At 41.3% G+C, this 24,166-nt stretch overlaps 1 protein-coding gene across 3 annotated transcripts; it reads right to left on the bottom strand.

Annotated features, from left to right (window-relative positions):
• Nucleotides 1-152: 152 nt before the first annotated feature.
• ALDH7A1 (aldehyde dehydrogenase 7 family member A1) lies at nucleotides 153-24,166 on the bottom strand. 3 transcript variants are annotated; one of them, XM_085846407.1, is made up of 18 exons: nucleotides 23,886-24,166; nucleotides 21,890-21,943; nucleotides 20,078-20,143; nucleotides 19,896-19,976; nucleotides 19,456-19,654; nucleotides 19,177-19,336; nucleotides 16,683-16,727; nucleotides 16,497-16,574; nucleotides 16,306-16,403; nucleotides 16,062-16,103; nucleotides 14,636-14,730; nucleotides 14,364-14,448; nucleotides 11,882-11,988; nucleotides 11,315-11,431; nucleotides 8,021-8,118; nucleotides 4,010-4,083; nucleotides 2,309-2,384; nucleotides 153-754 (listed from the first exon to the last, which is right to left on the bottom strand). In XM_085846407.1, the coding sequence occupies exons 1-18, from the start codon at nucleotides 24,162-24,164 to the stop codon at nucleotides 700-702; spliced, it is 1,809 nt and encodes a 602-aa protein (XP_085702533.1). In that variant the 5' UTR covers nucleotides 24,165-24,166; the 3' UTR covers nucleotides 153-699. The 3 variants fall into 3 exon arrangements, with proteins under 3 accessions (XP_085702533.1, XP_085702534.1, XP_085702535.1); XM_085846408.1 differs by having other exon boundaries at nucleotides 19,177-19,309; nucleotides 19,531-19,654; XM_085846409.1 differs by lacking the exons at nucleotides 153-754; nucleotides 2,309-2,384; nucleotides 4,010-4,083 and adding an exon at nucleotides 4,460-4,659.

The raw sequence follows: 24,166 nt of genomic DNA, 5'->3' as shown, positions 1-24,166 counted from the left end.
GTCACAAATGCTTCTTTACTTCAACATCTTCCTTGTTATCACCATCTGCCTCTTCCTTTCCCCTTCCCCTACCCCACATCATCATCTCTTCTTCCCTTTTCCACCAAACAACTTCAATAAACATTCAACCTCAGAAAACGACGGGAAACAAATTATTTCACATTATTCCATTTATTCAACAAATGGTGCAATTTTGTTTGAAGACAATGGAAGCACACTGTTTGACCCATCAATGTGGTCTATGATCTTGCTTGGTTATCAATTTAATGCAGCAAACAAAATGATTGCTTTCAAGATTTGTAAACTGATTTTATCACATCATTAAAATATGGAAATTCGACCTCATGTAATGATGGATGTGTATTATCTAAGGACAGGAGAACGTGCAAATGTGCCATCTATTTAAGGTGTCCCCAAGAGGAAAGAGATGGAAGGAGAGGATAAATTGAGTGAAAGAAAGAAGAGGGTTGCCTGGTAGAGGAATTAAAGGAATGTAAGGAAGTGTGCGACGAGTGTAGAGAGAAGGGTGACATAAGCTTGGAAGGCGAGAGTAAAGAGAAGGAAGGGAAGACGGATGTGATAAATAGATGGCACCACAGAATTTTGGAAGGAATTTTTGAGCAAGTAAAATGAAAAGAAAAACAATCGCTCATCCTCGTAGACAAGACGTATGGCACGAAGATGAGCTTCACTTCGCACTCACTCAAACTTGATCCCTTGGGCCAAAGGAAGCTCTTTGGTGTAGTTTATCGTGCTGGAAAGACCGATCAAAAGGAACATGATATGCAGATGGAACAGTAACTACCGGTACACGGTTTGCTTCAACAGAACGTACATTTCACTATTTTTAAAATGACCATATGAAGAATGCTTCAGTGCACTCATTTATTTTCTTTGCCAAATTGTAATACGAGTATAAACAAGAGTCCAGGGCAAATTTGAAGCTCATAACTACACTTACTTGTACAGTATGTTATAAAAAAAATGATACGTTAACTTTCAAACCATTCTTCAATTTTTGGACATGCAGGAGTTCTTTCAAAGTATAAATTGTGAAATTATTTTTGATGTACAAGTAACAAGTATGGTTATGCTTTGTAAGCTCGTTCTTCAAAATCCTGTTGCATCTCTTACAGGCTTGATGCTTTTGTTGACCAGAAATATCACAATTATTCTCTGTTCCACCCTCTTCTTACCTCCCTCACCACCATCTTGATGTTCAACTCCACACTGATGACATTGGCTTAAAAGCAAGCGACTCTGTCACATCTCGGAATGAAAGCAAAGTTGAGATTGGGGGATGACAGGATAGCTCAGCTGGTTGTGTATTCGTCTCTGATCCGTCTGGTTATCGAGCAAGTCTTATTTGCAGTTGAAGCTGAGTAGAATTGTTATCCTGCTGCAATGCCGAGTGGGTGCTGCACCTCAGAGTAGGAAGGGAAGTGGCTATCCCAGCAGCCACAATATCTTTTGAATGAGGAAGTAAAACTGGCTCGACCATTTTAATTTAAGATTCATTCATTTTGTGTGAAGCCTGTGGCTGCTGGTTTGCATCATAGCTGGGAGCATAGCTGTGTCGCTGATGTCGTGCCCCCGGCTGGTTGGGGCAGGTGTTTGAAATTTGTTCAGGGTGCTGGCAAACACTCGCCTACTCTTCGCAAAGGTTACTGTGGGATCTTTAATGTCCATTGATTAATGCCGGCAGATGGGATGCCGATTTAACATCCATCCATCCAAGGGACGGCACACACATTGATGAAACACCCTGCCTGTGAAATACCAGGATGACAGTTTATAGCTGGGTCGGGATTAAAACCCAGGCTAGACTGCTTCGAGGCGAATGTATGTACCTCGAGGCCATCCTCTCAGGCCTTAAATTTAGGATGTGGATGTTAAAGATCTCATTGTATCTCTCAAAGTGTAGATTATTGTGCATTATTGTCTCTGCCTCTGTTCGTGCAAGTCCTTCCTGGCTAATTTCTCTCCCAAAAGTTACTTTTGCAAATTATATGGATTTTAAGTTGCATAAGTTGATTGTAGTAATAGGCTTAGCACATAACTTCCCAGATGGAGTACAAGTACATGGTAATATGGTTAGCAAGTTAATGGGGGTGTGGATACAACAATGGCATGATGGGGCCAATGGCCTCCTCCTGTGTGTAAGTTTCTTTTGATACTCCCATACATCTTCCTTTCCTCAATTTTAATTTTCCGACCTCACTCCTTGCTCAACACCCCCCGTGGCTATCACTCCCCCCTCCATCTTCCAATCACCCCCTTCCTGCCATCTCGTACGCTTGATACTCACCATGTGGATCTGTGCATGTACTGCTTCCAGGCATCACTGCCAGACTCACGGCCACCACCAGTGTGCTTCTCACCACCTGTCGTGTCAAAATTGCCACAAAATTAGCAAACCCATACCAAACAGTTTCCCAGTGCAGTCGACATGAAAGCCTTATTCAGCTCTACTTTGAACTGAGGAAACCTTAAATCACTGTAATTACCATCATTCAAAGTTTATATCATTGTTTTTTTGTGCATATTAAAGATATGCCTTCCTGTGCTTCATCATTATGCAAGCCCGAGTGCATTCACTGTGTTTCTTCACTTCCTGACAGCTCTCCACATTTTTCTTTACATTCAAATGATGTTGCTCATTGTTTTGTTTATTTTTTCTATGGACCATGTTCTGTCAGATAATGATAACGGAGGTGATGTTACTCAGTTAACGGAGACAAACTTCTCTTCTCTCCAAGATGGCACAAAAGTACTTGTGCATTCCTGCCACCTCTGTCTCGTCAGAGAGGGCCTTCGGTGCTGCAGGGCACATTGTTAATGCCAAACGAGCTGACCAGCTGCCAGAGAATGTGAGAATGCTAGTTTTTATTGCTCAAAATCTCGACAAACTTTATAAATAAAGAGTAAGAACACACACGTCACTCTCTGGCTATTCAGTTTGTTCTTATCGAGATTGTTATTGTACAGTATGCTACATGGTTCTCAAGTCGATAATTAAATCATAATATCGTGATAATCAGGCCAATTATCATGATATTGGTTTGTCCATTATTTCCCAGGCCTAATTTCAATCTCATGATATCTTCAGCACAGATGGAGACTTTCATCTGCAGGTGAGGCAGCAAAGATGACCTAGAGGAGGAACATCCTGCTGTAGATGTTCCAACAATGACAGACTTGTAACTTCAGCTTTAGTTGATACACATATTTAATTTTGGTTGTGGTGTTTTTGTTGTTCCTTTTACTTATATAAGCCATGTTTCAGGCTCTGGTGTGAGCCATTGGTCCATGTTGTGTGATGGGGTACGAGAGCCTCCACTCAGTGGATTGTTGGACTTTGTAGAGTTGGTTAGGGCAGGAATGTAGAATGTGGCAAGGGTTACTAGTGTCACAATGGGATGTTTAATGCCCACCAGTAATCAATCCGAGCAGACATCCGAGGGATGGCACCATTTTTGATGCAATGCCCTCTCTGCAAAGCACCAGACTATCTCATAGTCCAGTTGAGAATCAAACTCAGATTAAACTAGTCAATGGCAAGTGTGCTATCACTGCACCATCCTGTTGGACCTTTCAATTGGGATATTGAACCTGGAAGTCCCAACACTATTTTATTGAGATTCTTCTTCTTCCATGTGGGATCAGTGGCAGAGTTAACCATCATTTTTAAATTGTATGAAGCATGGAGTAAACAAAGGACATCCGTCTCTCTACCACCCTCCTTACAACTCTTTTTGTGAAGTGACAGGCTTATGATCAAGTTGCACTCGCAACCGTTGTCCTTGCATTACCAGAGAGGGAAGTTAGTCTTGCATAGCTTGGAAAATGGAACAAAATATGTATATATATATATATATATATATATATATATATATATATATATATATATATATATATATATATATATACATACATTTATCACAAAAGTGAAAATTTCAAAACAGGCAGTTGGGATTGATATGATGAAGCTTTCCTCTGATGGACTTACCAAAAGCTCCACCAATCTCTGCGCCACTCGTTGGGATGTTTACATTGACAATCCCACAGTCAGAGCCTTTTGGTCTGAAATATAAAGATAAGAAAGAAAATCCATGGAAGCTGTAAATGTGCTTCAATTGACAATAACGCAGCAATGGGGCCACACAGATGGACACAACAAGCGTGGGAAAGTATGAAAAGGAAACAAAGGAGGGGAGGAAACACAGTAACCTGCAAGGTTTGGGTTGGGTTAGATATCTATCCACGATAATAAACAGAGGTTTTGTGGCTGTAGCTCAGTGAGCAATATTCACTGGTCAATTGGTTATGGCACTGACCATTTGGGTTGGTGTCTTTATCACACGCTTTCCTCACCTCTCATAATGGTGATTACGATATTGGTGATTAAGTGCGGCGTCTTGATACCACGCTTTTCTCACCTCATGACTCATATTGATTGAGGTGCTATCCTTGACAATTTCATGCTTCTTTGACTCCCTTGACACGAAGTGGCCATCTGTGTTCGGTGACCCGACACAGGTACTCCAGCCCGGAGGACGGGGGTGCCTGCTAGTCAGGTAAATACAACAGGTAGGGCAGCGTTGCTAGATGGTAATATTTGCCACCAGATTTGGGAAACGTGGTGAAATTTCAGAGCTCCTGGTGGCAAAAGGAATGAATGGCCACATCAGACAAAATCTGGGGAAACTGTCTTCACACACACAAAAAGAAAAAAAATAATGTTTCTCTGAAAGTGTAAAAACAAATGGCAACTTTAATATCAGCCACCTTAGGCTGGTCAGCTGAGATTCTTGGCAAATCTGCTGAATTTAGTATGCCTATCTAGGACCACCTAGATGCCTATCTATGCCTGTCTAGTTTCCACCAGAGATCGTCCCATTACAAGTGCTAAATGGTGCAGTACAATGGTGTTTCCAACAGAGGTCATTGTTGCAACTGTTGAATTAAGATATGTACCTGAACTGCATTTGTCGATGTATTTTGTTCATATATTGTATGGTCTATCAGTGATAATAGCAAGCCTGGTGTTGGCTCAGTGGTTAGGGTGGCGGCTTGGGATCCTAGGGTCCTGAGTTCAAGTCCCATTGGGCCGCTGAATTAATACACCAGGAGGTTGACTCAGCCTGTCATCCTTCCGAGGTCAGCAAAATGAGTACCAATTCACTAGTAAGGGGGACACTGCATCAGCGGCTATAGCCGCGTCCCAACCAATGATGCAACTAACAGCAACAGGCTGCACTCGATAAGAGTGGCTCTAAGAGAGCTCCGCATTGTTGTTCTTCTTGTTCTTCTTCTGGTGAAGACAAAACCTTTATTGACTGGTTTTAAGTAGTTCATCACCATTGAGAGCTTGGGCCGAAACGATAGATAGCACGATATCTCAAAAAGTTGTGATCAGATTCGGACGAAACTTGGTGGACAGGTTGGGTGTGTGACATGGAAGAATTGGTTCGATTTTGGTGAAGATCTGAATCCGATAATTTTTTAATTGATTCTTCACCATTGAGAGAAGGGGCCAAAAATGATATGGAGCACGATATCACAAAAAGTTGTAGACAAGTTATGACAAAACTAGATGGATGAGTTGGTCAGGTGACAAGAACAAGCCAATTCGATTTTGGTCCATGTCTGAAACCAGATCCGGCCTATCAGTGGGATTCAAAATGTAAAGTGTTCAACCTGCCGGAGGTATGCGCTCTATTAAGTGCCGGTCTAGTTTAAGACTGTGTTTGCAGTAACTTTTTATGTCTGGTGAAATTTTGATGAATGTCTGGTGGTCATGAGTGTTTTCGAATTGACAACGCTGCGGAAGGAGATGACAGGAAATGGTGTTGCACCACCATCTTGAGCACTGAATGGAAGAGTACGATTGAACAGAGGGTACACTAACCCAGTTTCAGGCAGTTCAGTATACATTTGATATCCTTAACACTCACAAATGTTAGTACAACTTGTACAGCAAGCCAGTAGGAATTTACCAACACAAAAAAGCAGATAATTAAATAACTACAAAATGACACTTTTCACCTTGTAAACTCGAGAGTTCATTTGAACACCTTACCCCACGTGATCTTGAGAAAAAAGCCATTTTATCTTTTTCATATGCAGCCTATGGCTGCTGCTTGCATCATTGCTGGGAGCACGGGTGTGCCTCTGGTGCAGTGCCTGGTTTCCACGAACCTGGTACTCATTTTGCCAACCTCAGAAGGATGGCAGGCTGATTCAACCTATCTGCTGTTATTTAATAGCATGACGGGGGCTCTACCTCAAGGCCCTAAGATCTTAAGCCAGCCAACTTAACTGTTAAGCAAACACCAGTCTTATTTAAAAAATTTTTTTAAGGCATGGGAGGAGTCTTAAAACCCTTGCTTTGCATTTCCGAGGCACGATCTATGGTCTTTTTCCTCATGAATCTTGCATAACAGGCGTGATAATAACCATACAAAGCCGATGGGTCAAACAGAACAGTACAGAGCCGATGATACTCTGTCGAGATGCATTTTGCATCACCATCGAAGGTTATCCATGCATTTGCGCAATTGCAAGCCCTGTAATGAAATTCCTTCCTGAAAGTCCCTGTAATGTCCATCTTGTATTCCCCATGTTCCCCACCCCATCCTCTCCCTTCCACAAATCTCCTCATGTCTGTTCCTCGCTGTTTTGTCCTTCCCACTCCCGCCCCTCGTCTCATGCCCCTCCCCCTACTGTGCGTTGTGTGTTAGCTCTCACACGAGCCTCGACAAGGTATACAAAAATAAAAAATAAAAACCTTCTCCCAACTCTTCGAGAAAATGATGATTTTGGAACAATCTAACAAAAAGATGCACTAAGCAAACATCGCTAGGTGCCGCTACATTTGTCTGATATTGTGCAGAATCTCACACATTGACTCTGCCCTCAGGGCATTGTGGGAGAAAATAATTATATTGATGTACTCTCAATTTGTAATTGTTGCTGGTGTTTTATAAATTTAATTTTTATGCCGTAAGTCGAATTGGATGTCAGTGATGCTTCCCTTTAACCAAGTCTTTTAACCTAAATGTTGATACAAGGAATGTCTGACTAAGGAACAAATTGACCTGGTTGATAACAGCAACTTTTGCCATAATTATGTCATTCACTTTTCACCTAGAAGACACGTATTGCATTTTGGAGTTCTTTGGGGGGGGGCTTGTCAGTCCCCTTCATTCTCCCATGAAAGACTATAAATACCAGGAAATGTAATCTTGTTTTTAGTGCAAATCATTGAAGATGTTTTACCAACTCGGTGGCTTGTACTCCTTGGTATCAAGTTATAATAAAACTCTCTGATGTAATGTACTTTCACGTTGTGGACAGTGAATTAATTGTGGCTTTCATTTAAGTAACAGGATTTGAAGTTGAGTCGGTTAAAACGGTTAACTAAAAGTAGGAAAATAAAATAGAAAGAAATAAATTCTACAACAGCATGAACATTTTGTCCAAGTACTACTCAACAAGTTTTTGAAAGAGCCAAAAAGGTGATATGTGTTCTCGTGTTCAAGTGTATAATTGAACTGAAATAAAAGAAAGATTTTAAAGGTTGTCAAAATATTTTTGGGGGGAAGTTTAGCGCTATTGACGCAGTCTTTTACACCACCTTATTTAACACGTTACATCAGTTATCCATGCCTATTGTTTGTGTCCTTTATGATGTTCTGAAAAACAGCAAGCTTCCTGTTTGGAATGATTTTCGATTTTGTTTCACTGCCAGGCAGATAGACAGAGTGAAAAAATTCTGTGCAGTGCGATCAGGACAAATTCAGAGCAAAAGTACTGCTAAACTACCGGTTTATTTTCCGATTAATGTTCCAATTTGTGTTCCAAATGTAAAATCAATTCAAATAAAGTTGTTTCTCGATCATAAACTAACGTTTGTAAACAGACAGAAGTCAACCAATTGCTTAACCCTGCCTTTCACTTCATGCTGAGGCTACAGGGTAGTAAAGATCACATGATGAATGCACAGAGAAACTCTTACCCCAGCCATTTGAAAATCCTTCCAAGATCTTTGGTGAAGAGGCTGCTGGAAAGGCCCTGCTTTGCTTCGTTGTTCCAGCTGATGGCCTCTTCAAAATTCTGTGACAAATACCAAATATAACTAGAACTGCCACTTTATAACTGCTGGCAGTGATTACCGGGTACCCAGTCCGTCCGCCTTTGACACAACTGATACAACATGAGACTTAAATCATAGTCGCAAAGTTTCGCATTTATCGGATAAGCAGTGCCAGAGAAAACATTATTTAATGGTGATACAAACACAGGCCTGCTTCGAGACGGCGCGGAACAGACGAGTTACGAACCGGGCAGCACAAAGCGTTCAATTTCCTTATTACTGGCGAACAGATTCAAATAATTAAATAATTCTGGCTGCCAAACCGCGTGACCGATCAGGATGAAATTTTAAACTTTTGTTTCACATGTCACCTAAATTATAAATCTGAAGTTTTGCATATATAGAAGCAGCAGTTCCAGAGTAAACATTAATTAATATTTATCCTTCAATCCAAGATGGCGGCCAAACCATGTGACTTGTGATGTCATAATTTTCACCACATGTGCAAACACGATCGCAGACGATAAGTGCAAATTTTCGCATCGCTTGGTTAAGCAGTTCCAGAGAAAACATTATTTAATATTTTTCTTAAAACCAACATGGCTGCCAAACCCTGGGCCCGATCCCGTTGAAATTTCAAACCTTCATTCCGCATGACGGTTCCACCATAAAGGTGATGTTTCACATTGATTGATGCAGTTGTTCCAGAGTAAACATTAATTAATATTTTTCCTTCAATCCACTATGGCTGCCAAACGTTGCGTCGTACCTCAAAAGGGGGTGAGAACTTTTTATTCGTCATGGAGAGGAGGTCATAGTGGTGGAGTTTCACCTGGATCTGTTCAGTCATTTCAGAGAAAAAGACGTTTTAAGATATTATTTTTCAATCCAAGATGGCTGACGAACCATGTGACCTATGACATCACAAGTTTATATTCTGCTTCCAACTGGGTATTGGAACACGTGTGTGAAGTTTCGTGTTAATCGGTAAAGGTGCGTTTTTCTATCCAAGATGGCCACCAAACCATGTGACGTGTGACATCATAATTTTTACCACTCGTGCACACACGATGGTAGATGATAATTGCAAACTTTCGATTCGTTAGGTTAAGCGGTTACAGAGAAAACATTATTTAATATTTTTCTTAAATCCAAGATGGCGGCCAAACCGTGTGACTTATCAATTCGAAATTAACAAACTTATATCGCCTACGTGTCCCGAATATACTTCTGAAATCTGCCCTTCATCCGACCAGCGCTTCTGGAGAAGATGTTTGAAGGTTTTAGGGTTTTTTCAAGATGGCCGCCAAACCATGTGACCGATCAAGAACAAATTAACAAACTTGAGAAAGGACCTCATGCGGAATATATGTGTGAAGTTTTGTCTTCATCTGTCTTGCCCTTCTGGAGAAGAAGATTTTTAAAATTTATTCATTTTCAATCCAAGATGGCTGCCGAACCTTGTGACCTATGATATCATAAATTTAAATTCTGCTTTCCATCGTCGACCCGAACAAGTGTGTGAAGTTTCGTGTAAATCGGATAAAGTCTATTTTTCTATCCAAGATGGCCGCCAAACCATGTGACTTCTGAGGTAAAAATTTTTTACCATGTATGCAGACTTGAGGGAGGAAGGCACTTGCAAATTTTTGCTTTGATGGCTTATGAAATACCAGAGAAAACATTATTTAATATTTTTCTTAAATCCAACATGGCGGCCAAACCATGTGACCCATCACTTTGAAATTAACAAACTTGCATCGCATACATGTCACGAATATAATTCTGAAATCTCGCCTTCATTGGACCAGCGCTTCTGGAGAAGAAGATGTTTGAAGGTTTTAAGGTTTTTTCAAGATGGCCGCCAAACCATGTGACGTATCAACAACAAATTAACAAACTTGAAAGAGGACCTCAGGGGGAATGTGCCTGTAAAGTTTTGCCTCAATCTGCACAGCCGTTCTGGAGAAGATTTTTTAAAAAAAAAACACTAAAAAACAAGATGGCGGCCGAATTACGTCACCGATGACGTCAAAATATTTTTTTTCTACGATGAATTTTTGTGTAGATGATGCTCAAGAAATTTCAAATTTTTGCCATGTGGCGTTCTACTTGACGAATTTTTACTGGGATACCTCTTCACTGATGACGTCACGAAAAATCACACGTATTCCGGAGAGGGAGCTTGTTCAAATGTATCAAGCGAAATTTTTTTACCCTAGAAGGTTTCCGAGAAACAGAGGTCCAAAGTTTATCTGTTTTTTCAAGATGGCGCCCGTATCACGTGACCTATGACATCACAATTATCAATTATGTATGCTATCAAAAAAGATACATATTTGTTGAAAATTTTGTGTAGATTGGTCTTACCATTTCTGAGAAAATGGCATTTAAAGCGAAAAAATTTGGAAATTTTGCAAATTTACGGCGGAAGAAAAATAATAATAAACAGAAGAAAAACAATAGGTTATCCAGTCCATTTGACTGGATACCCTAATAATTCAAGATCATTGGAATCGCTGGTGATGAACTGAGTCTATGGTCCTATCACTTTCCTATCGCAGACAGGTCGGTGATCTCTTTGTCTTTTACTGCCTCCTTTATGGTCTTGCACCCTCTGCTATTTGCATGCTTTGTCCCACCCTGCCCCCCCAGGTTTCTGCAGAGTGCACACAATTCACCATCAACCCCCTTCTGGTGAAACTCCCAAAATCCATGATCACTGCTCACCTCCACTCATACATACCTCTTTTTCCCACCTGTGGAACCAACTTCTACATTCTCTTCAATCTCATTCTTCCCTTCGAGTCTTCAAGAGAGCTGTTCACCACCATCTCAGATCACCCCCCCCCATCTAAAACCATGACCTTTTTTTACCCGTTAACACCCCCCACCCCCCATTAACAACCCTATCCTTCCAGAGAGTTTGCTTCTGTATCCATCTTTTCCACTCCATGCTTCTTCCCCTACCCCTCATTGCTCCCCACACCCATTATTTATCAGTCTCCCTCTATTTTCTCCTTCCACCTGCCTATTGGTGTTCTCCCCCCACATCTTTCTACTGTTCCTTTTGTTCTGTTGTGTCCTGATCCTTTCAGTGTTCTAGCTCTTTCACGAGCCTTGACTCTGTATAAAAATTTTTTTTAATTACTCAGACAAACTTTTAGGTTCATGGGGGACACCAAAGCCTGCAGTGAAGATGCAGGTCCCACTTACCTTGAATTTGAGGACATATAGGATGGGGACAAAAGTCTCTGTCAACACCATGGGAGCATTGTGCTGCATTTCCGTGATTATTGTGGGTTCCACGTAGTTTCCAGGTCGGTCAATCACCTGAAAGTACATCACGTTTTACCCAACTATAAAGTACCTTGTATTAAAATCAATGAACCTCATTAATCAATCGTGCAACCATAATGCAACTACCCAACAATTCATAACTGGTATTCATTATGAATTACTAATGCTTCACACATGAAATCCATACAGCAAATAAGTATTAAAAACGACCATTTATAATAAATAATTGTTGATTCTCTGTCCAAGGTTATTGATCGTTTAAATTCTTCAAACATCAATGAATTTCGACTCAAGTTATGTCGCGATGATACTCCAACGTTTTAACTTCGTGCGAATCACGAATCATAAATGGCTTGCGGACTTTTCCATTATTAACATATAGTGCCATGGTTAGCTTTGTACAACATCGAAACAAACCGATGTCATGGATTTCTTCAGCCCCACGATTCTGCTTTTAACTTTTGAAAATCATGGAAACCTTACTTTCCCTCCATAGGCAATCTTTCCGCCTTGTTGCTGCGCTTGCTCCACGGCTGTCTTGTACGTCTCTGTGGCTTGCTTCGTATGCAATGGTCCACACAGCGTATTTGCTGCAAATTATGAAAAGAAAATGATGGGGTGGGGGTGGCAGCTCTACCCTCAGTGAAAGTTTTGGAATGATAAATAACTAATCAGAGAGAGAGATGCTTGATGCATAACAGTTTTGGAATGATGCATAACTATTGATGTTGTTAAATTACCATGAATGACAAAGTTTGTCAAAGCTCCGATGATAATGAAGGCAACAAGGCCATAAAAGTACAGCAACTGTAAAATATTCAAACAGGAGGTTGTGCAAAATAAATAAATAAAAGGGTTCGTCATGAAAAATTATTGCAGACGTTGGAAGACACAGTCATACCACTGTAAACGTGATGCGTTTTACTTCCTTGACATAGTTTACTGACAAATTTCTTAACTCGGGTAATCATTCACCGCATGCTGTGCAGGTTCGTGCTGTACCTTAATCGCTAAACAATCATGACAAAGTGCCGCACAGAGTTCCAAACTTAATGGGTTCCAAACAATGATAGGTTCCTGCAATATGCAAGGCAAACAGGCTTCTTGTAAATATTCAAACAGGAGTGGTGGGAAGTGGTGCCTCAGAAAGTGGTGCAATGGTCCATGAGAAAGTTACGTGTGGATGATTGGTTAGTTATGATAGTTATGCGTGGTGATGTATGATGGCTCAAAAACCTCTGTGAGGGTAAATTGAGTGCAGATTGAGGATTTTGAAGTGAAAGTGGGTGTTCATCAGGGTTCAGTCTTGAGCACAATCCTGTTCATCATGGTTATTGAGGCTACATCACAGGAATTTAGAGGAGGCTCACCTTGGAAGCTCCTGTATGCTGATGACCTGGTGCTGATGGCCGACGGTGTTGAAGAGGTAATGGGTAAATATACAGTATGGAAGGAGGGAATGGAGGCCAGAGGACTGAAAATGAGTACAGGGGAAACAAAATTACTTATTTTGGTGTGGGAGAAGGAAGTGTGGAAAAAAAAGGGGGAGGTGGCCCTGTGCTGTCTGGAGAAAAGGTGTTGGTCGCAATTCAATATTGTGTTAATCCTGCAAATGCTGGGTGCACAAGAGGTGTAGTGGCATCAGGGGTAGACCGGAGATGGTTCCTGACTTCAACTTACTGTGCTGTTTGCGCTGATAAACAAGTGGCTCCAGTTAGAACAGAAAGGTTAGTTTATGGGGATATATCCCTGGAATGTGCAGATAAATTATGTTGCCTTGGTGATATGATTAGTGTTGCAGAAGCAGCAGGGATTGCAAGAATTAGAAGTGGCAAGGTTGAGATGGTTCAGACGTGTGGAAAGGTTGGCGGTGGGCATGTGTGTGAAGAGGTGTAAACATATGAATGTGAATGGAAGGAGAGCGAGAGGCCGTCCGAGGAAAACATGGGATGTATGGCTGAGAGATGATCTTTGAGTTAAAGGCCTATCAAGAGGGCGAGCAAGGGATCGTGCAGCCTGGAAAGCAGCCATTAGGCGAATCACAGCTTACACGCACAAGCATGGAAACGGCTGTAAAACGACGACGATGACGGATGGTGTGCAAAAAAAAGGACTCGTCATGAAAAATTATTGCAGCCATTGGAACACACAGTTATACCACTGTAAAAACATGGTTTGTTTCATGGCCTTGACATATTTTGTTTATTAATTTCCGAACTCGGGTAAACATTCACTGCATGCTGTCCATGTTCACGTTGTACCTCAACAACTGAACAAGAACAACAAAGTACTACACACAGCAAAGCTTAATGGGTTCCAAACAATGATAGGTTCCTGCAATATGCAAGACAAACAGCCTTCTTGACATGAAAAAGTTGCCATATAACTTTTCAAAGTTAGTGCTTGCACACATGATTTGGAAAGAAGGAATCGTAAGTTTGAGCATATTCGGTTGAATTTTTTTAAACTTCAATACAACTTCTATGGTACAGTAAAATGAGGTACTTTGGGTGATCTTTTGCTTCTTTCGTATGCAGCGCATCATTTGCTGGGAGCGAGGCAGTGCTACTGATGCAGTACTCCCTGTAAATTAGAGCAGTAATTTGTATTTTATTCACGGTGCTGGCGATAGCTCGCATACACTTTGTGAAGGACAACGTGGGATCTTTAACGTGTACCAACTAATGCCAGTAGATGGGACACCAGGTTAACGTCCAACCGTGAGACGACGCACAGATTGATGCCACACCCTGCCTGCAAAAGACCAAGATGACAGTTTATCGTTGGGCTGAGATTCAAATCCAGGCGAGAATGTTGTGCATACCTCTAGGCTATCCTGCTAAACCTAAGGAGTGACATCACGGCATTTTCAACCAAAGCTTGAATTTCAGCATCAAGTTAGTTCCCCACCTCATCACAGGTACTGAATTGTCATATTTCATGGGACACACGGGTTCGTACTTACGTTCCAAAGGATCTCCGATGCGGACCTGTTTGTAGGCCTTCACAAGCCGTTCCACCACGGTGTCATGGATGCTCTCATGCAGCATCTCCACGTGCAATATTTGGAGTTAGTGCATGCTTTGATATAATGTTCAAAACCATTTTATTATGAAAAATACATACTGTACATTACAACAGACGAAATATGTCACATGGAAGTAAAAAAAATTCTGCATCGATAGCAGGCACATAAACGTGGTTCATCGGACACGAGTTGCACAATTACGAACTTACCAAGCGCCGTGTACTCGTACATCGCTGGCCAGCTGTTCCAACTGCAGCAAACAACACCGACGGAACAAGCATGTCCAGGTCGGCATCGTCCATTGCTGCAAAAACAAAATAAAGAATGACTATATCAAAGGATTGCAGCATACAAAAAACATGCAATGATGAACTGCTGCAGGTTAAGATGGTTAGCAATTCGGAACAATGAATACTGATGCATCACATTCTCATGAATCTGATTTACATGGGACCGAAAAAATGCAGCATCCAAAATTCTTCATGAAAGACACTGTGGGATGCAACGACGACCAATCCATGCTGGAATTTGATGGGTCCACCAGTTCAACATACTTTCGATGGAGTTCATACATTGATTGATGCCTTGCCATGCATGTGGTGAGTCACCAGGATGAGAGTTTACGCAGTAGATGGGCCGAGATTGAGACCCGAGCGAGACAGCTCAGAGGTGAGTGTGCATACCTCTCGGCTACCCTGCCAACTGATAACAGGAAACTAAAATAGAAGACCAAATTCGTGGGAATTGCGAAGAAAAGCTCCAATCAATGGAGACTTGAGGGGCTGGATGAAAATACAAATAAAAATAAACCAATGTCACCCGCAGGGTGACCCGTATCTTGCCAAAAGGTGACCATGTGTGACTTCTTTAAGGTCACACTGAGGTGAACAGAGCTGCTATCCACCAGGAGCGACTCCTTGAGGAATATCTGCCTACGAGAGATTCCGATGAGAATCGTTCTAGAGTAACCATGAAAAATATGTGTTTGCCTCATAACGTCACCAAATGACGTCATAATGTCTCAAGCTTGACATATCTAGAAAGCACTCATTGAGGTGTTCAATTTGAGGTCCTACACGATATGGTTCCTAAAACTTGTAAATTTGACCTTGGGGTTAAATATGTTTGACCTCAGGTGCTAACCATGAAGGTCAAGGCCAATCGCCACCAAAAATTAATCAGCTGAGCGCCAGACCATGAACTATATTCCCATGAAGTTTTAAGACGATCCGATCAAAATTACTCAAAAAATAAGGGTTTTGTCGACTCCCCTGATTTGCGACAAAGTGACCTTGACCTTTGACCTTGGCCTTCAAAATGTTGTGCACTGAAAGGGACCTCTATAGGCCTCTGATATGCGAAGTTACAAAAATTTCCAATGATAACTGTGCTCTGCAGAATTTTTTATACGTGATTACAGACAAACAAAAAAAAAACATACAAGCTCACTAACATATCTTGCAAAAACTTCGTTTTGGCAAGATAAAAATAAAAGAAGAAACAAAATATGCTTCAATCCTCACAGCACGTGTTTGGGCATGCGGCCTCCTTCTCTTGTTGAAAATTATTGTAAACAATAATACCAGAAACTTTATGAACATCCAGCCATCGAACGAGTGAACATATTCATCCTACCTATAATGGCATTGTTTCCTCCAAGTTCCAAGAGCACACGACCTGCACCAAAGAATGATCGAACAAGGCAATTACAAAGCAAAATAAAAACACGTTCTAGTGTCACATTATACAAGTAGAAAACAAATATTATGGCTTATATTTGAGATTAACAAGTTCATTAACATTAATTTAAAAGTTTTATTGATTATATATGGTGTCCTTTGAATGTCGCCATAATAAATAATGACCAAAGATTCCTCACCAAAGCGTTCCTTTACCGTCACGGCGACCTGCTTTCCAACGGCAGTGCTGCCCGTAAACGACAGCAGATCCAGGCGCTCATCACGTGCCATGGCTGCCCTGTCCCGAATAAATTATATGTGTAAGCAATCTCAAGCAATTTAGCCCCGCGTGATGTCAAAAGGTGGTGAGGAAGCAAGCTCTTCTTCTCACCCGATATCAGCACCGCCGCAGGTAAGGGAGCATATTGCGCCAGGTAGTTTGTTTGATTGAAAGACTTCCGAAAGAATTCTGCATAAACATGGCCATGGCACAACCGCAGATAAGCAGTATTAACTTACGATGGTAATCCTTTGTTACCTTAGGCTTAGCCATCATTCTGTAATGAGTTTGACTTACCTGGTTACTGCTACGCTTGTCAGTGGTGTCGTAGGTGCACCCTTCCTGCAGAATAAAGTATAAATAAAAAAAATGATTAGTATTGTTTCAGTTTGATTTTAATTCCACAAACAAATAGAGACATACAGATTAAGAAGTGAATAAGAAGTCACGACTGAAAGGAAGGAGGAACTCGGTGGCATAATGGTTAGAACGTCCACTCTGAGTCTGGGAGGTCAGCAGTTCAACTCTGGTCGAGTCCTACCAAATACTGTAAAAATGGTGCGTGTTCCTTTCTTCCTTGATGCTCAGAATTTCCAAAAGATAAAAACAAGCAGTCATAGACTGGTACTTACGAAATGGTCAACTTGACCTCTGACCTCATCTAATAAAAGCTGTCTCTAGAGAAGGTAGCGACGCAAACCAGAAGTTTATACGATGATTCTGTATCAAACCATCAAAGATCGAATGTTTGACCTCACTGTGACCTTGACCTTTGACCGATTTTGACCAAAATCTAATCAGCGCTAGCCATCACCCTCCTGTATCACGTGGTGTAATTTGACATTGGTAGCTTCTTCCGTTCTCGAGTTATCGTGCCTACAAACAAACACACAAACAGAGGACGGAAGTCATCAATATACTTACGAAATCTTTAGATTTCGTAAGTAAAAATTGTCTATTGCCTCATCTTGCATTGAAGCACCATATAAGGAAACTCATATTTTTTTTAAAAAGGAAAGGAGGAGGAGGAGGAGGAGGAGGAGGAAGAACATTACATAAAAAGAAAATATACCATCAGAGATGGGGAATCCCCCGCCATTGAATGAAAAAGGTCATACATATTCCAGATAATGAGGGAGGTGAATTGGAAACAAGACACCATTTGGTCATCATCTCGAAAATGTTCCCCAGGGGTGAGGAATGTAGTAACCAAAAAAAATTGAAATCAGATAAGCGGTTTTCCATTTATTACAAAAAACACTTTTTTCAATATGGCCGCCCCAGTCGGCAATCTTGGATCCGGCCACGCCCAAAATCAATAGGGTTCTTCCATTTCAGGTGGTACATGTGTGACCCAAATTTCAAATCGATATGGTGAAAAAATTTTTTTCAAGATGGCCGCCCCAGTCGGCCATCTTGGATCCAGCCACGTCCAAAATCAATATGGTTCTTCCTTTTCAGGTGGTACATGTGTGACCCAAATTTCAAATCGATATGGCAAACAGTTTATGAGTTATCACACTCACAGCTATAAATGTTGACGCCACCCCATTCGGCCATCGTGGATCCGGCCACGCCCAAAATCAATATGGTTCTTCCTTTTCAGGTGGAACATGTGTGACCCAAATTTCAAATCGATATGGCAAACAGTTTATGAGTTAACGCACTCACACCTATAAATGTTGACGCCACCCCAGTCAGCCATCTTTGATCCGGCCACGCCCAAAATCAATATGGTTCTTCCTTTTCAGGTGGTTCATGTGTGTCCCGAATTTCAAATCGATATGGCAAACAGTTTATGAGTTATCGCACTCACAGCTATAAATGTTGCCGCCCGGACGGACGGCCGGACGGACAGCCGGACGCCCTGGGTGACAACAATATCCCCCTTCCGCCACGCGGCGGGGGATAAAAAAAAAACTAGATTAATTCGACTGCGCGCAGTCGACGGGTATGCCTCCGCTCTCCCGCACAAACACTTGAGTATTGACATATTTGACCCTTGACCTTTATCATATTTGGCTCAAAATCTAGTCAGTTAATTGCCCTGTCTTAATTTACCTTTATACCAAGTTTGATGAAATTCTATAATTTGCTTCTTGAGTTATCGCGTAAACGAAAATCCGGACGGACGGACAGACAACCCGGAAACATAATGCCTCCGGCACCCTTGGTGCGGAGGCATAAAAATGACAAAAAGGAAGATGAGGGGAAAACAATTAAAACTCCAATGGTACTTGGTGGAGCGCATACCCTGGCCAAGCTGAACAGTTTACGTTTTGTGTCCCACTGACAGTTGGGATCCAGATCTTTACCAAAATCGAACGAATTCGTCCCTATGATGCACCCAACCTATCCACCAAGTTCCGTCTGAATCCGTCAACAACTGTTTGAGATATCATGCTGTACTGCATATTATTTTGGCCCGATCTCTCAATTGTGAAGCATCTCTTTAAAAAATTCCAGTATCCAGATCCCTATCTTCACCAAAATCGAATCAATTTGTCTTTGTCACACACCAAACCAAGTTTCCTCGAAATCCATCCATTACTAAACGAGATATCCTGCTCACAGACAAACCGGGGTGAAAACATAACCTCCGTTCACCTTTGGTGGTGCAGGTAAAAAGAAGAGGAAGACATCATCGTGAAAATGAAGTCAAAAGTTAGTGAAGAAGAAACAACAAAGAGGAAGAGAGAGATAAGAGAAAGAGGAAATCTGGGAATAAGAGGTCAGGGAGGATGAGATCAAGGAATAATTATTTTGAAATTGAAGGGAAGAAAATGCATACCACAGGCAACAGTTTCCACAAACAAGCGCGATCGCAGTGTTCCAACCAGAAACCGCCACAGGGAAGTTAAAAGCAGTGATGATTCCGACAAGTCCGAGGGGGTTCCACATCTCCACGAGAGCATGACCAGCACCTAATGAAGGGGCGTCACAGTGAAAGTCTTGAGGATGAGCAATAAGGAAAACGTAGCAGCAAAACACCTGGTTAAGATTTGAGGATGGCTTCTGGTTTTGAACACAACAGCCCGTGATGGTGAATACAAAGCCAATAAATTGATACTTTGATGTGATAAAGTATAATCAAACACATGGTGTGCCACTGGCAATGATGCAGTGCACCGATTGTGCTCCGTACGTTCCGAAGGCAGCATGGGACCACCAAACATGCGGGAGAGGCCAACCGCATAGTCGCAGATGTCTATGTACTCTTGCACCTCCCCAAGACCTTCTACTGCGATCTTACCCATCTCCAGAGACACCTAGCGATAAATCACAAGTATTTACGTTTGTAATGTGAATTAGGTCATGACGTCATATGTTAGTATACTCACAATTTGCATAAATTTAGCCAAATTTAATTTATTCAGAAAAACAACGGAACTATACCCATTTTCCCAAGAAAATTGCAATAAACCGATTGTTTGCACCTGTTGAGGTCACGATTGTTTTCAGCGGCGCTTTGGTAAGTTTAGCAAAATTTGTGCCAAAAATCGTACAAACCAGCTTTCCTAAAAGTGTGCTCTTCTTCCTCAGGGCATCTCCTATTTGGCGCACTATTTCTCCCCTTTTCGGTGCAGGAACCTAGGAGAACACATTCATTAATTAAGTTTGTACTGTAAAATAACAACAAAACAAGTATTAAAATCGATATCAGAATGAAAATACGTCATTGCTCAGCTTACGTCAGCCCACTCATGCCAAGCCTCTTTTGCTGCCTTCACCGTTTCCTCATAATCTTCAAAAGAAGCCTAATCATAAAAAACACCACAAAGGGGTCAATTCAAACAATCTGAGCTCTTTATCAAGTCAGACAGACTCACTTGTCTCACGTAAATTAATGGAAAAGTTGGTCAGTGAGAATTTAGTGTATTATTTTGAGAGAGAAGTCTCGCTGTACAATATCCAGAGTGGATTTATACAAGTTCCCTTCCAAAAAACTTCAATGTAGGAGAAGTCCATGAGACCCATCAAAACCTGCACAACGGTTGCCAACCTATGGTTGTTTGGCCATGCTCTATCCTTTTTAAATGCTGCACAGCAAGTGATGAAGCAACATGGACCGTTATTAAAGTCTTTGGTGTGACTCGGCTGGGATTCAAACCACCGACCTCCCAGACTCGGAGTGGGCACTACAACCATTATGCCACCGGTTATCGTTAAAAATCAGTGGCATAATGACATGTATCCACTGATTATAGTGTGACTTTGGCCAATTATACCAGTATAACTTTAAGTAATAATAAACTATTGCTTGCAGTTTTTCTTAGCGATTTAAAAGGCTTATGGATGTGGTTTGTGAAGAATGTCCTCTATTTAAGGTACACCAATTTGGAATTAAAGATAACATGTTCTGATGTATCCAAGATAATATTTATTCCATGGAATATTTCAAGTGCGAGTAAACCGAACTTTGTTTCCTAAGTTTCAAATTCACAAAGGTATCCTACTATCTCAATCTATAATAATATAGGTGTGTGTGTGTGTGTGTGTGTGTGTGTGTGTGTGTGTGTGTGTGTCTTTTTCACTGGGTCTGTTCCACATGCATGGCCACATCTTGAAAGCTACAAACTCCATACTCAGGGTACAGATACAACTTTGTGGGGGAATTAACAAGGGGCTATGTGGAAATGGCCTCAGAGGCTGTAAATTGAGGTCAAAGTGATCAAAACAGCATTTGTTGGCAAACAAGACGACCAATTGGCCTCAAATTGAAAAGGCCGGATTTTTGTTGAGTGCAGTACAACTAACCTTGTTAAAGTCCATGAAACCAATTACATTGATGGATTAACTTAAACTTTTTCCCATCACTCAGGACGGGCACTATTGCTAGAATTAAATAAGGTATCTGTATGTGTGTGCATCGGTAAAATCATCGGAAAAAAACCCCCAAAAAACAGGGCTGGGTCAATCACCAAATTTTGTATACATGTTGCCAATACCCAGGGTCAGGTCATGGGCACAACTCCCCCCTATGCGGGGAGGGGGGGGTGACAAAGTTATCGACTGTACACATGCCACGCCACAGTGCAAGTAGTTTACTGACCCTGCTGCAGACACGTGGGATTATTAGCCATGGCACAAAATATATTTGCCCAACCTCCCCAACAACCACCCCCACCTCCAACACCTCCCTTCACCCTATGCTGCTCCTGAAGTAAGAGGGTATTTTGAGTTCCTCAAAATAGTGGCATCAGCCCAACACTTTTCAATATATAAATAATTACCGATGTATACACCTCTACTAGAGAGATGTAGGACTTTACAATAATCTACATTCATGGTAGGGATGTAAAATATATCATTATAAAACTCCAAACTGATAGGGATTTATGACCACTCGGCTGTTCTTGCAACAGAGTTGGAGCAAGCTCGGTCATTAAACCGGGGTTTGTATCCATTTCTACAATAAAATGGTGGAATGAAGGTGCCTCCTGCAATCACCGCAAACAATGACGCGGATCACTGCAACTGGACGAACTTTTGTTTATACCCACCTGTTGTACTCTTGCAATGGGCTCATTGCTGACTGGGGAGTAAGATGTCACAACCTGGTGGGGGGGGGGGGAAAGGGAATAAAATAAATAAATAAATAAATAAATAAATAAATAGAGTGAAACATGTTAGTGTATCACAGAATCATGATGCTTGTCTGGTTTAATTTCCTGATTATCGAATGCGGAGTTTGTGTGTATGTATTGTTGGGCGTTTGACGTTTCATACTTTTTTTTAAAGCTGAACTACCGAGGGGTTCTTTTGTTCCATTGTTTTGCTGTTTTTGTGGTGTCAAAGCGAAATAAATCTCGGTCAACAAAAATTTAAAATCCAAAAGTAAAAAGGAATTTGTCCAATTTTGGCTTTGATGTTGAACTTGACCATCAGCATTTCTAATTTCGACCCATCCCTTAATAATAACTCTTTCACATTCAATAATATTTAATGAGAAAAACCAGTGAGGAGTGAGGGGAAATTATTTTATTATTTTTAGATCCTTGTGGAGGATCTCCAAGTCTTACTCACGTTGTTGTTCTTCATGTTCTTCTTATGGACATTTTTGTTTCACAGCCTACAGTTTTCATCGAAACTTCCTGAAACTTGGCATGTGTATGTAAAAATACTCTGCGCAGACAGTAACCATCTCCGATTTTGAAAATTCCTCCTAGAAAAAAAGTTATGACGTCAAAATATCTCCGCTAATGGAAATCGCCAAAAAAAAATCTCCGAAACTAGGCAAGCTTTTGAATTCTGTTTGTGGGAATCGAACAGGGCATTAACAGAGATGAATTACCGCACATATGATACATCACTATGACGTCATATCAATTTTTTTATGATGTCATTCCTCTTTTTTGACATTTTTTGTTTCACAACCCAGAGTTTTCATCGGATCTTCGCGAAACTTGCCATGTATATGCAGAAAGCCCACGCGCAGGCAGTAACCATCTCCGATTTTGGAAATTCTTCTGAGAGAAAAAAGTTGACGTCATAATATCGCCACCAATGGAAATCGCCTATACCATTATCTCCGAAACTAGGCAAGCTGTTTGAATTTTGTTTGCGGGAATCAAGCCGGCCATTAGCACCAATAATTTATCGCAAACCTGATACATCGCAATGACGTCATATTCGTTTTATGACGTCATCATTAAGAGGACGAGGGTCTTAGCTCATTTGAGCTTGTTTAATGTTAAACTGTACAAGCTCAAATTTTCCAGACGTTCCGACCGGCAGTGTAGGAATGCATCGAAGTCAAACAAAACAAAGAAACAGGCAGGTGTCAAATGATGATAAAAAAAATTCCCCCCATTTTACGGAAAAGTAAAAACACAAGTTGGAAATGGCCATCCCAACTGAGTAAAACATTCGCAGTACACCTCGAGTCCAACCCCCCCCCCCCCCATTTTGTTTTAAATGCTCAGCGTTCAGTACGACTTGGCCGGGGCGTTAAATATAATTTGAATGACTTTAAATGCTGAGCGGCAAGTATGACAATTTGCAAGTTCATTGTTATGACTCGGCCGGGGTTGTTCGAACCACTGACCTCGTCAGTCTCAGAGCGGACCGGTCCGCCATGGAACCAGCGAGTCAGGTTAAAGCCTCAAGGTTTCATGTTTTTTGTCGACTCGTTTCATTTTCACCATGTAGGAGAGATTTAATTATTTTCCGCAATAATTTAACGGAAAAATACCGATAAAACGGAGGTTTTTAAATGTTGACTTGGAGCGCTGTTTACTATGTCTAGAACTTTAAAAAATAAAAAAATTTAACTTGGAGCGCTGTTTACTATGTCTAGAACTTATAAAAAATAAAAAAAATAAGAAATTAAACTTGGAGCGCTGTTTACTATGTCTAGAACTTTAAAAAAATAAAAAAATATTAAACTTGGAGCGCTGTTTACTATCTCTAGAACTTATAAAAAATTAAACTTGGAGCGCTGTTTACTATGTCTAGAACTTTAAAAAAAAATATATATATATTTTATTAACATCGTACCTCACCGCGTCCGCCCCACTTGCCGTTATACACCCCGTTGTTCTCAACTCCGAGCCCGAGATCCTTCAGCCATGCGAACGTGGGTTGTTCAGCGAGCAGGGAAGAAGCCATGGCACTGAGGGCTCGGCAAGTCAGGGGGAATGCTGGGCCACGGAAGTGTGTGGAGAGGCGTAACATGGCACAGCCGGAAAAAAGCGACGACGACGACGACGACGGGCAGGAGGGGAGATGTATCAGATTATAACTACTGGACTGACCGGGGGGGCTTCCCGGGGTCATGC

Source organism: Eptatretus burgeri, chromosome 11 (assembly GCF_056783735.1).
Source record: "Eptatretus burgeri isolate ZD-2024b chromosome 11, Ebu_testis_v1, whole genome shotgun sequence".
In the NCBI taxonomy this organism is placed as follows: domain Eukaryota; kingdom Metazoa; phylum Chordata; class Myxini; order Myxiniformes; family Myxinidae; genus Eptatretus; species Eptatretus burgeri.
Note: the sequence above shows the minus strand (reverse complement) of the source record. Positions and strands in the feature narration are given on the sequence as shown.